Below are 14,188 nucleotides of genomic sequence, written 5' to 3'. Positions count from 1 at the left end.
TGGGTCGGTGATGCGATCGATGGATAGATGGCATTGTCGGTGTTCGTAAGGAGACAGATTGTGTGGTGATTACTATGAAGGTCAAGCGACACAGTTCGCTTTGGTTGCATAACTTGTAGGCGTTACATACACTGTGCTGTGAAAGATTGAAGAAAGGGTAACGACTTTTTCAATTCATTTCTGGTTCTACCGATGGCTATGAACATATGAATATACATGTGCTGTATAGAGAAGAGAGAAAGTAGAAGGAAAGGGACGGGTAAAGGAATGAACCCAAGACCTTCTGCATACGAATCAGAAGCGGTAGCCACTAGACCACCAAGCCCGTCTGAAAAATCAAGGGAATTTTCTTTACAAAAAGTTCCTGGATCGACCGGGAATCGAACTCGTCACCCTCATCATAGTCAAGCAGAATAACCACGCTTTTACAGCGGTGACTATAGGAACCCTCACAACAGTAAACCTACGATTCGAAGTAAAGAATTTGTAGGTTGATGAAAATTGGACATTTCGCAAGATTGGGATAGGGCTGTCATCAGAAGTTTAACTACACATCGACCCATCTTAAAATGCATAATAAAATAATATTGTAAGCCAAAGATAAACTCCAACGCTAAAAGGTACTGCCAGGTTTAATGCCCCTAATAGACAACATTGTGTTACGATGAATTTGGCCCACTGTCTCCGGGTCCACTGGATCTATTCTCGTCAGATGATGGATCTATGTGGTTGTAAACGAATAAATTATTCAACGGAAATCCGAGAAACTCATTACTCAGTGACTAACTGAATGACTCTACTAAGACATATCTTTCAGCAGTTGGTGAACAACATCCCACTAACTTACCTTTGGAAGGGCCCCCGCTGGAATCGATCGCGTCCGAGTCCGAGTCCGGAATCGGTTTGCGCTTCTTCTTTCGCTCTACGTGCCCAAAGCAGTGCTCACACTCGTCTTCGCTTTCCGATGAACTTTCGCCGAATTCGCGTGGCTTGACATAGATACAGCAACATTTGGACTTCTTTTTGTTCATATGTTCGTTGTCTACGGTGCCGTTGGTCCATTGCACTTTTTTGTCCGAACGTGGCTTCTGTAACCGGAGCCGTAACACGGGAGGTTCCTGGGAAAAGGAAGAAGAGATGAAAATGTATGAGTCGCAAGTCCTGTTTTGTTGCTGAGGGCTTGTAGGATGTGACATTACCTAACTTTTCTAGGAACCAAAATGAACCCTTCACGGAAGTCATCATAAGGCTACATTTTGAGAGCTTCCAAATTGATTACCCCGCTGGGTAACAGAAAATATTATTAAATTAAGTTTGTCATCAGTGAATCAAAATTAGTTCGTTATCCAGTAAATTCTTTATTTGTATAATGCTTCATAAAAGGTGTTCTGTCTGGATTACTGAAAAATCATTGAATGACACCTTTGCGCCGCAGCATTTCGACTTGATCCTCGGAATAGTTGAGCAGTTCGCGCAAAACCTGATCCGTATGTTCCCCCAGCAAAGGCGGGGCAGTTCGTGCCTGGTTGCCGGCCTCGCTGTAGACCACAGGAGGACCAACAACCTTTACAATCCCCGCCGTTGGATGATCGAGAGATTTGACCAGCTGGATGGCTTCGATGTGTGGATCGCGGAACACCTCGGCCATACTGTTGATCGGACCGACCGGAAAAGGAGCATCGGAAAACGTGGCCATCCATTCGGCGGAAGTGCGTTGTTGGATGATAGGAGCCAGGATGGCGATCAGTTCTTGCCGGTGTTTAACACGGGTCTGGTTGGTTGCGAAGCGTTCGTCTTTGGCCACATCTGGGATCTGAAGGTAGTTGCAAAGGGCTTCGAACTGGATGTTACTTCCGCATCCTATGGTTATGTATCCGTTGCTTGTTGGGAATGCTTCATATGGTACGATGCTTTCGTGTGCCGTTCCCCACCGCCTGGCTTCCTTTCCGGCGTTGAGGTAGTTGCTGGCCACGTTGATAAGACAGGCCACCTGCGTGGACAGCAGATTCACATCGATCTTCTGCCCACGGTTTGTCTTAGTTCGCTGCAGGAGAGCTGCTAAGATCGCCCCATGGGCATAAAGTCCCGTGGCAATATCGGTAATGGCCACACCCACTTTTGACGGAGGACCATTTTCACTTCCGGTAATGTGCAGCAATCCGCCCATCGATGCAGCAATCACGTCGTAACCTGGTTTATTCCGGTAAGGTCCCACCGGTCCGTATCCCGTGATGGAACAGTAAATCAACGAGGGAGCTATCTTCTTCAGATCTTTGTATCCCAATCCGAACTCGTCCAGCTTCCCAGGAATGTAGTTCTCTACCAGCACATCACACTTTCGGGCCATGTCGTAAATCACGTCCTTCCCTTGTTTCAAATCCACGCATACGCTCTTCTTGTTCCGGTTAGAGGCCATGAAGTAAACCGAGTCGTCCGAATTCTTCAAGAACGGAGGTCCCCACTTCCGGGACTCGTCTCCGTGAAATGGCCGTTCGACTTTGTAGACCTCCGCTCCCAAATCGGACAAGACCATCGTACAGTACGGCCCAGCCACAATCCGGGTCAGATCCAAAATCTTTATCCCATCAAGGGGATATTTGCTCAGATCAGCACTCGGAAGCACACCGGTCAGGTGAAAATTCCTGGAAAAATCCAATTGCTGACCCCCACTGCGCAATAATCTGCTTAACTTGTTCAACATTTTCACAAAATTTTGGTCCAAAGTCGACCAATTTTCAACTTTATAATGAATTATTTCCTGCGCTACTGATAAGGGTCACATCAAGCAAAGAACACCCTCAACACCACCTTACATTTTCGCATATTTGTATATCGTCAAACAAAAGCTTAATCCCGCGCATCTGCAGAGCAAACTGCGTTATCAAGTCAACCACTCACCTGACGGCTGGTGCTCGGAATCTGCTCCTGTGTGATGGTTTCTGTGATAGTTCTGCTCGCCGCCACCACCACCCCGTCCGGATGCATTACCGCGGCCGACTGATCCGCTGCCATTGGGGAAGCTCTCGGTAACTGCGCCGAAACGAACTATTTCCTCCTATTAGCACCCACACTTGCTCTAGCTGGCTAGACACTACTATCGATGGTTATTTTTAGTCGCGAATTATTAATGTTTCTAGAATTTTCAAACGATTCTAGATTAATTTTAGCGGTCGCTGTGGTAAGGAAAGGTGACGGACAAGCACGGACACAAGCAAGAAAAACAAACACAAAACAGTTAAAATTTCGTGACTGACGTTCAAACGATAAGATTTGTGACGTCAATCCATGGGCGTCGAATTAAGGGGGTTTTCAATACCGAAATCTATCTTCCCAAGGTTTGTATATAAGCACATTATAGTCCATTTTACGAGCCGTTTTTATGAATGAAATTTTGACAGGAGGTGGCGTGGCGCCCAAACCCGTGAAAATCAATAGGGGTATTCACTAAACAGATTTAAATAACTGCGTGAGCCATGATTATCTGATTTTTGAAATCTATCTAAAAATGAATTTCTGTCTGTCTGTCTGTCTTTCTGTCTGTCTGTCTGTCTGACCGTTATGGATTTTGAAACTGTATACAGTCTGGATTCGCTCGTTGGGTCACGACTGCGCCCCGATTAGCGAATCGTGTTCGTTCGTTAGGGCAACTGACAACTGATCCAAATGCTTTAGACACACGCAACTGACGAGAAATACGTCACAAAACACTCGCATACGTACACAAACGTTCTGTATATAGGAGTTGCGATGCGATGGGGGTCAGACGTCAAACTCGTTTTGACAGCGATTTTGACATTGACAGTGCTTTTTAGTTAGGTTTTGCCCCAACCAGTGAACATTCAACCATCGAGACAACCCATCTAACGAGCCTCCAACGAACGAATCGGCACTGTACTGCACCGATCGGTGTAAAATTTTGTATGTGGGTGCTATCGGGGACGGGGAAGGTTCTTAGCTTTGTGTGAGACCTCTCTGGTCTTTGGAACGGGGGGCTCCCATACAGATGACTTTGCGGTGGACGTCCCTATGGAACTGTACGTCAAAAAACACAGTAGGCAGACAGTACGACGTTTGCCGGGACAGCTAGTGTTTCATGAAAATGCCCTTGAAATAATCAAAATTTGCCTTGGTGATTTCAACTTTTAATCAGTTTACGCTGTTTAGTGAATCCCCTAAATAAATATCATCATCAACATTGTTGTCATTTCGTAAAATGGCTCATTTCCGATTGTTTTTTTTATTGCGCATTAATTTTGAAAAATTTGTTGTTTTTTATTACTCTGGATCTGTGCTTCGTAAGCACCCGGGATAATGCGCCGTTCGTTTCTACGGCTCCGTGTGCTCTTGTTAAAGACGGCCCTCATCATTCTTCGTTGATTTTGGCCTTTGAGGAATATCACCCCCTCAAGTTCTTCGGTCGGGACGCCATCGTATCCTACAACTTCCAGAAAGTCGATCATCGAAGTAGCGCTCGTAAAAATGCTGGTAAAATGCTGAATGGATTACACGGTGCGATCAGCGACTTACAGCGGGCATTCAATAGAGTAAGCTTTGTCCACAGACAAAGTCGTTCTTTCTCAGGGTGAAATGATGGACGCTGGTGGATAGTGTACTCTCGAGTGTACTTACTTTACTTACTGTAGTTTTAACTCATGACCAAGTTTTGTTTCGTTGAATGTTTTCTCTGTTTTTTTTTATTTGTCACTTGACCATGTTAGGTGCCAGCCAGAGTGGACGCGTCACGCGGCGCGGCGCGGTGCAATGCGGCATTTGACAGGTCGCGCGTCGACGCGCGGCAGAACTCCGTTCATTAGGATACAGGGAAAACAATCATAACATGCCAGAGTGCGCGCGGAACGATGCGAAGCGGAAAGCGTTTAGCCGCGCGACGCACGACAAAACAGTGCATGCACTGTTTTTGATGCGGAAGTCATGCGGTTCGCGCGGATAATTTTGTATTTTTGTGTGGATTTCGTCCGTTTTTACAAAATCATGGCGCTAATTTTACGAAATTGTTTTTCAAATGTATTCAAATGTGAATGTAAAATATATTAACATGAATAATATCACATGTTTATTATCCGGTGGCGTCTCGTAACCTCACTTTTCACCTATTTTGCGAATCAAAATAAGTAATTCCTTCAAATTTATGACTAAAGACTTAACGGAAATAATCGAAATCTCTGTCATTCTACATCCATTACAAGCAGAGCTTTCACATTACCCCTACCCATGTTTCATGCACAAAAACGGTTGGCACCCTCTCGATTATTTTACTATCTCAAAGTATTCTACTAGGGCTGTAAGCTTAAAAAATAGTTTCAAAATAAAAATATACTATTTTTGAGTTACCAACTTGTTTCATTGCATTGCTGTTTAAAAATAGACGAAGGGGTGCCATTTTTTACGTATACAACCCTGTGATAGCTCTGACTGCAAGCTCACTTGTTCATAAAATTTCAAAATTTGTACCTGTAGGGCGGGTAGATTTGAGGTTAGGAAATCACCATTATCCCAAATGTATACCTCTTTTGAATCATCTGAAATAAATAGCAGTTGAAGGTAAATTTAGATAAATGGTTCATTTTTAATTTTTAGGTTGAGCACAATAATCACATATCTCCTGGAAATCTTTCATCAGATAACTCTAGAAAACTGTTGAAATGTTATGGCTTTTAAACCGATAGAGAGGATACAGCTCACTTTGATTGTGTGCTACTGGTTGTCAAGGCGAACCTGTCACAAACTGTCTCTGCAACCAGAGTTAGAAATTATACATTGATGGTGTGAAGTGTTCCAATATCTAAAAAATCTTATCAAAACTTCTCACCGTTTATTGTAATTTGAAAGATAAAATAATTATGGTGAGTTTAATAAAATAATCTATATAAATAAAATAGTTATGGTCAGTATTTATGTGCAAAGGTGGCGGAAATTATGAAAACTTTTCAGTTTGCTTTACGAACAGACGTGTAGTGTATTAACACTAACCGTCCCGACTTTCTGGCATGTTACGTCATACTAAATTATACAACACCAATACTGGTAAAGATACCAGATGTTCCTACCTTATATAGAGGACCTTGATTGATACATTGACAGGTAGTGACAGACGGGCGCGGAGGTGAATACTACAACTGGCGAACGAGGATGGATTCTAAACAGCACGGTGGGTTGTTGTTGTTTTTCTTCTTAATGAACAGTTTCCGGATCAAGTGGAGTAACGGCCAGGTAAGGAATCCATTTGCATGATTTGGATTTGACCAAGAATGGACGGTTTTCGGTAGCAGGTGGAGAAATGTTTATTTTGATGCTCGTGATTTGCACGTTGAGCGGAAGTTACCCAAGTGTTTATTTTTACTCATTGTGTGGCTTGCATGCAAGGAAGGGAAGATTGCATGCACTTGAATGAAAAGGGAGAAGTGGTCAAGTGTGCGCAACGATACCTTTTGAGCGTCTTATTGCTGCGCATCTTTTGATTATATCGGAGTTGCGAGAATCGTAAGGATTCTCCATGTTTAGAAAATCATTAGGATTTTCTTGGGTTGCGAAGATCGGAAGGATCTTCCAGTTGCGAGAATCGTAAGGATTCTCCGTGTTCAGAAAATCATTAGGATTTTCTTGGGTTGCGAAGATCGGAAGGATCTTCCAGTTGCGAGAATCGTAAGGATTCTCCGTGTTCAGAAAATCAGGAGGATTTTCTCGGATTGCGAAGATCGGAAGGATCTTCCAGTAGCGAGAATCGTAAGGATTCGCCGTGTTAAGAAAGTCAGGAGGATGTTCATGGGTTGCGAAGATCGGAAAGATCTTCCAGTTGCGAGAATCGTAAGGATTCTCCGTGTTCAAAAAAATCAGGAGGATTTTCTTGGGTTTCGAAGATCATAAGAATCTTCCAGTGGCGAGAATCATAAGGATTCTTCTTGTTCAGAATACCAGGAGGATTTTCTTGGGTTTCGAAGATCAAAAGGATCTTCCAGTTGTGAGAATTATTTAGATTCTTCGTGTTCAGAAAATCTGGAGGATTTTCTTGGGTTACGAAGTTTGAAAGGATCTTTCAGTTGCAAGAATTGTAAGGATTCTTCGTTTTCACAAAATCAGGAGGATTTTCTTAAGTTGCGCAGATCGGAAGGGTCTTCCAGTTGCGAGAATCACAAGGATTCTCTGAATTCAGGAAACCTGGAAGATACCCTGGTAGTGAAAATCGGAAGGATCTTCCAATCGCATGTATCCTAGCGATTCTACGTGTTAAGAAAATCAGGAGGATTTTCTTGTGTTACGAAAATCGAAAGGATCTTCCAGTGGCGAGTGTTTCGAGGATCCTCAGTGTTTCAAGGTTGCTAAGATAGGAAGGACCTTCCATTTGTGAGAAACTTGAGGAGCCTCCTCGTTAAGAAAATCTTGGAATATCCTAAGTTTGCGAAGACCGGAAGGATTTTCCAGTGACGAAAATCTTAAGGATTCACCATGTTACGGAGGGCGGAAGGATCTTCTGCAAGAATCGCGAGGATTCAGTAAGTGTAAAGAATTTGCCATGGGAATGTAGAAGCGTATAAGCTACGTAAATACAAGGAACGTCATTGGGTGGCAAAGAAACAGGATAATAACTCAAGAACGGATTCTTAAGATTTCATCCGACGTTTCGGTCACTATATAACCAACAGTCAAAATTCGAAAAAAAAGAAGAATGTTCCAGTTAAGATAATCGTGGTGATACTGGAGGATCCATATAGTCAATGTGGTAAACGCTGGAGTATTTAACTACACTGAGAGCGCCTGGGGTTTATTGCAGAATATTCAAGTAACTTTTAATATGGAATTTTACTTGACATTCTTGAACGTAAAGTGTATCCATCACACAATAATGTGGCATGTTACACGATGGGATAATGCAAAAAAAAATGTGATTGGCGAAGAGCGGTCTCGGAGAATATATTATCGTCGCAGCACTAAATCGAAGTCGTGACTCGCGCGACATGTGAAGTTACAGATGCGAAGTAAATTTGAACAAATGATTAGCATTGCGCATCATTCACATAGTTAAGAGCTACTACATGCACTCATCCGAATCGAGTAGTGACACATTAAAGTGAGTAAAAAACTCAATTTTCGCACCCAGTTTACTTCGGATTTCAAGCAACAGCATAATAGTCGCAATGTTCATGTTACACTGAACTGAGAAACTAGTTTGGTCCCATTAGGACCGTCACGCCATTAAGAAAAGGAATCGAAGTAAGGATTCACTGCATTTTTGGGAATTAGCAAGGAGTTGTACGTTTGTGATTGTTTTATATTTACGAAAATACTACCCGGATAAAAAATACAATAGAAAAACATAGGATTCCAATGTAACAGTACCATAAAAACCATTGTTTCACAATAGAATTCAATGTTAAAATAACAATAGAAAAACAATAGAATCGAACGTTTCTAACAATAGAATCAATTGTGAATGAGCATTTCACATTGAATTGTATAGGTTGTTAAGTATCGTAACAATACAAAAAATGACTTTTTTCCATACTAGTTTTTTCGCAAAACATAAGATTCTATTGTAAATTAAATGTTAGTAATGCCGATATGTCCAACCAAATATACAGAAGATTTTTATGTATTTGTATTGTTTTGAACAGTTAAATAAGCCGAGAACATTCTGTTTTGAACTATGATTTTACATTAGATTTAATGGTTTGGGGATGGTTTTCTATTGTGATACTGAAGATTCTTATGTTTTCGAATTGTTTCAAACAGTAAAATTCTTAGTAAACGTATTGTTTTCAGATTATTTTATTTCTGGTTCCACATTTGATTCTATTGTTTTGGAATTGTTTTCTATTGTGAAACAAAACATACTGTTGGTACTGTTTTTACATTGAATTCTATGGTTTGGGTATTGTTTTCTATTGTGAAACAGAAGATTCTTATGTTTTCAAATTGTTTTAGACAGTGAAATGTATAGTATACGTATTCCTTTGAGCAGTGACTTTATAACTGGCTCCACATTAGATTCTATTTTTTGTAATTGTTTTCTATTGTGAATCAGAACATTCGTTTGTACTGTTTTTACATTGAATTCTATGGTTTGGGTATTGTTTTCTATTGTAAAACATAAGATTCTTATGTTTTCAAAATATTTTGGACAGTGAAATGTATGGTGAACGTAAATATTCGTTTGAGCAGTGATTTTACTACTGGCTCCACATTAGATTCTATTATTTTGGAATTGTTTTCTACAGTGAAACAGAATATTCTGATATTTTGGAACAGTTTAATTTTACATAAGTACATCATGATTTTGAAATGGTTTAATCTATTTCTGCTTATTGATTTTGTTACTGACTGCTAGAAAAAACTCAAACAAAGCGAAACTAAACTATCATTATGCATTTGGGCTAAAAGCTTGTATATTTTAAGCTACATTTTAAGAGCACAGATCGAACAATCATCGAATATTTAGAACACTCGTGTTGTAAATCGAGTAATGTTTAATTGCATTTGTGGTTGAAGCTTAAGCTCCCATGCCCCACAGCCAGATAACTGGGTTTAGCAGACTAAGCATTATATGTGGCAACACTATAAGCGGCATGATGGAACCGTGCCTAAGCGCGCTAAGTGTTATTAGTCCACTAATGTAGTTGCATTTAGTGGGTGATGAGGTACAAAAGTAACATTACAGCGTGCCTAACCATTATTGTAGCACTTAAAAATACTCGATAAACTACAGCTGGAACCTTTATTGGAAGATCGTTCAAATGCAAAAGATGATTTTAATACAATGATACATTTGTGTGTCATTTTGGGACTTGTTTTCCCAAAACAAAGCATACATCATTGTACAGATTACAAGACAGATCATAAGTCCTTTAAATTTTGACAACACAAGCTACTAGCCAAGGGCTGAAAGTCTCTTAAATAAAGACAAATCAATCAATCAATCAATCAACTACACAAGCTTCTAGTTTGAATAGCCCTTCAAATATACGGATTGCTCAATGTCCTAATGCAAAAGATAGCACAGCAAAGTTTTGTTTAAATGTTCGCGTAAGGCGCTTTCACAAAATTTATGAAGGTAGTTCGTGTGCATCGGGTCTTACTTCGACAACGCCAGCCCCTTCTTACCACTCCACCCCACTCGCCCCTTACCGTAAAACCATGAGGCTAATACATTTCAAGTAACGTCCTTCCTAAATCAATTTGCATCCGGAAATCTTCCATCCGTGTTCCGCATTACGTCGCCGGGAATGAGCTCCAGTTGCTCGTGTTTCCTTGTCCGCGACTCGAGCTCTGATGAAAATCGATTGCATTATGCTGCTCGTCTTGCCGGCAGTCTGGTATTCAGCATCGTCCGGGGTCGCAGTGTACCGCATTCTCCAGATCTTCCGCAGCAAATCGATTTGGAACATGAATGCCGCAGTCTCAATCGAACCTGCAATTATCATGACAGCGATGCCAATCAGAATGATTCCAACTTCACTGAATAAAAACCTACCTTTCTCAGCATTTTCCTGCTACCCCGCATCAGAAGATTCCTCCGGCAGTGATCCAGTACACTTCGTGGACGGCGATGGCTTCCGTTAGGACAGCTGGACACGCTCCGGAGGATTCCCTTTACCGGTTCTAGTTTGGGTCCACTGGGAATACGGACAGGAACTCGGACGGGAAGAAGCACAACCACTACACTTTTTGTTTTTTTTTTCTGCATGACACCAAAACATGCACGGTAAAACAAAATTCCCAAAATTTGATGATAAAAACACACGGAAAAAAAATAAAATGCGTATGGTAAAACATATGCAAAACAATACAATCTATTGTTACATAATAATGTTATGTTTTGTATTGTAGATACAATTTGCAAATATATTTTTGACATTTGAAAAACAATACATTTTTATGTTGACGGTACTTTCTATTGTAAATCAATGGTATCAACAGAAAATCCAATGGTTCATTTTTATACGGGTAATTGTTCGTGTTTACGAAAATACAAAGTATTCGTGTTACTGAAGCTGAAAGAAGCTGCCGAATTCGAGAAAAGATAGAGGCAATGAACGATAGTGCTAAGATTGGATCGTTGATGATTCTAAGGGAAGTGGTTTATGAGATGACGGCCTGCACACGATGTCTGTGTAGCTTTGCAACATGGAGTAGCTAATAATCATGTGGTGAGATTTCGGTTGAATTGCTGAACGGTATATGAATCAGCTGATTTGAAAAGGATGAAATAAACAAAAAAAATCCAGAAGAATGGAGTCAGTTGAGTTGTGTGAAATAGTGAGAGATGAAGATGAACAGCGTCCCAGATGGATCAGTGCCCCAACTGATATGGAGAGTTGAGAGTTGAGAATCGTGACGGTCAACATACCTTATTGTCATACATGCTCGCCTCATTCGTTTTGTCAAATTGGAGACTGCAGGTTACATTCCCGTTCCGGTCGTAAAAAAAAAAAATTTCCGGCTTCATTGTGCTTACAACACAATATACAATTTCACGCAATGGCAAGTGGGAGGAGGCACTTCAATTAAAACTCTGATAGTGCACAAAGAGAACGGGGTTGAAGAAAGACAGGTCGGGTTCTAGTGAGATTTCAAAAGAAAAAGAAGCAAAAGCATCAACTAATGAATTGATTCGTTTAGTTCTGAGTGAAAATGTCGAGAATCACAGAATACACTTTTGGTTGTCCTACTGTTGTGTTTTGTACTACTCAATAAAAAAAAAATCAAAGTATTAAACGCAGCTCTAACGTGTTGCTGCTGACCGCATAACAACCGAAAGGTTGAGTGAGTGTATTATAGGTATGTGACCCACAGAGGTGAATTACACTTTGAAAACTTTACGGCCTATTTAACTAATTCACAAACTAATCATAAGTTAAACGAAAAATCAGCATGAATTTGAATATCTGATTGCTGTGGATGCGTTCATTCTTGATAATTTCAGTAACTAGCGACTGGAATAATCTTTCTTGATAAACGCTGGTCTCGTTTTCCCGTACACTGGAGACAAACTTCAATATAGCATCCGATTACTATTTTAGAAAGTTTGAATTCAAAGAGTGTTTCAATGAATTATTTGGAGGCCGTCACTGTGAGATTGATTATTAGGTGTCAATCCTAAGTATGGAAGTACTTGTGAAGCCCAATTCTGATCATGTTTTGCCGGCAAGCGCTGTAACGAATAACCCGAAATAAGAACTGTTATATTCTTCAGATAAAGAAAAGCAAGGCAAAATGTTTGGTATGTTTGAAATATAAATAAATTTCACATGTATGTAAACTTCGAGATGTTTCGATGATAGAGATAGAGTTAATTTGGCGTAAGCGTATGTGGATTGAGCGCGTTACAATAGTATTGATGTCTCCGATGTTAAAATGTAATTACACGGAGCAATGAAACTCGATAAATGTAAAAAAACGGATTCATGAAGGTGCAACGTAACATGAACTAATGTTTTGAATTGGAATGGTATTGCCATCGTTTAGGCTAAGTTTGGTTATATCGCACGTGACATTTAGATGAAGAGAAGGAATTTGATGTGGTATGAAGAATATAGTTACTGCATAGATAGCTACAGATAGCTAAAACTAAAATAAAAAAAGTAAGGGAGATTATGGCAGAATCAACGTACAGTAGACGTAAAATAACTGTAACATGTTTACGTTTTTTAATGATCGAGATAATGAGGAGGATAGATCAAAGGTTGGACTTGTTGTTAAACGAATCACATGCTTCTTGGATGATCGTATACGTTAGATTATTCAGATTTTAACTGATCTGAAGTGATTTAAGAATATGTAGTCAATCATATGGGACTCGAAATAATTGCAACTTTTCCTCGGTATAAATGAGTTACTCTAACATGTTGTACGACGCTTTTGGCCTAGATTTATGTATTATTGTCGGGCCGCCACCAAACCGGACTTCGCACAATCAAGTCGCGACGCGACCCAACTCGCGACGTTTTTCAATCATGTCAAAGGTAGTGCGCATCCTTCCCGTTGTTGTCAGCAACACAGCGCACTAGATGCGAAACAGTTGCGACACTTGTGGACCAAGAAAATGGCAATTTTTGATTGAATGTCGGTCTTGATTTCAGCCGGATAGACAATAATATTCGGCTATAGTAACGAGCACTTTATTTATTGTTGAGGGGGGATTGTAGTGTATTAACACTAACCGTCCCGACTTTCTGGCATGTTACGTCATACTAAATTATACAACACCAATACTGGTAAAGATACCAGATGTTCCTACCTTATATAGAGGACCTTGATTGATACATTGACAGGTAGTGACAGACGGGCGCGGAGGTGAATACTACAAGACGCTTTGCACCGCGTTCACTGTGGCTATCAAGCCGCGTCAAAAACGCGCCGCACCGCGTCGCGTCGCGTGACGCGTCCACTCTGGCCGCAGCCTTAGCCAAGGTACACACCGTATCATACGGGCGCGGTCTGGCGCGATCTGATGCTGCGCGTTACGAACGCAGCTTGTTGAGAATCTAAGATCGCGACAATACATAAATAGAATAGGTATTTTTGAATGAAGCCTCTTGCAGAGTGACTGAAATTATTGATATTGTTTATTAATTTCATCAATGAACTGGGTGTAGCCCCAATGATGTGGTTTTGTATGATACAATAACATCATAGACTTAATAGTATACTATGTCTTATGTCTTATAAGACATAAATGTCAGGAACAAATTCAATTTGATTTGTGACGCCAGTTTTTCTTCCATGTTTCCCCCAGGAAAATCGTCCAATACTGGTTTTCTCTACGTGACGCTTCTAATGTCATTTTGTTCCGCCCATTTTCATCAATGCAAATTTAGTGACCATGACAACGAGCAAATCGCGCTTGTTTATTGATGTGTAGGGGAGAAAAAAAATGTAGTACAACTTTCCTTTGGTTTCCTTTTTAATAAATGTTCAATGTATTTAGATGTTTCGTCCAGCAGTAACTTTCCCGATGCGTGTTGTCCCGGTGCATCTTGTGTTGTCTGGGTTTCGGAAATCCTTCCGAACACAGTAAATAATTGATCCCCTGACCAGTTAGTCCACTTGGAACCGGAGATAGACATCTCGTCCGGCGGAACCTCAGAAATGGTATCACAGACGAATTTATATCTTCGTCGGTGATGGTACCAGAAGTAAATTATTGGGTGCCAGCGTTTCAAATTCTCCCACT

General features: G+C 40.6%; 2 protein-coding genes across 2 annotated transcripts; both read right to left on the bottom strand.

Moving 5' to 3' along the window:
• Nucleotides 1-564: 564 nt before the first annotated feature.
• On the bottom strand, nt 565-3,214 carry LOC134287989 (E3 ubiquitin-protein ligase PPP1R11-like). The gene is made up of 3 exons (XM_062851423.1): nt 2,899-3,214; nt 848-1,118; nt 565-721 (listed from the first exon to the last, which is right to left on the bottom strand). Exons 1-3 carry the CDS (start codon nt 3,010-3,012, stop codon nt 660-662), a joined length of 447 nt encoding a protein of 148 aa, XP_062707407.1. The 5' UTR covers nt 3,013-3,214; the 3' UTR covers nt 565-659.
• On the bottom strand, nt 1,343-2,890 carry LOC109622879 (succinate--hydroxymethylglutarate CoA-transferase). Its single transcript, XM_020077330.3, has one exon. The coding sequence runs from the start codon at nt 2,699-2,701 to the stop codon at nt 1,409-1,411; it is 1,293 nt and encodes a 430-aa protein (XP_019932889.3). The 5' UTR covers nt 2,702-2,890; the 3' UTR covers nt 1,343-1,408.
• Nucleotides 3,215-14,188: the final 10,974 nt, after the last annotated feature.

Source organism: Aedes albopictus, chromosome 2, assembly GCF_035046485.1.
Source record: "Aedes albopictus strain Foshan chromosome 2, AalbF5, whole genome shotgun sequence".
Taxonomy (NCBI): Eukaryota; Metazoa; Arthropoda; class Insecta; order Diptera; family Culicidae; genus Aedes; species Aedes albopictus.
This window is presented reverse-complemented; position numbering and strand designations above follow the sequence as displayed.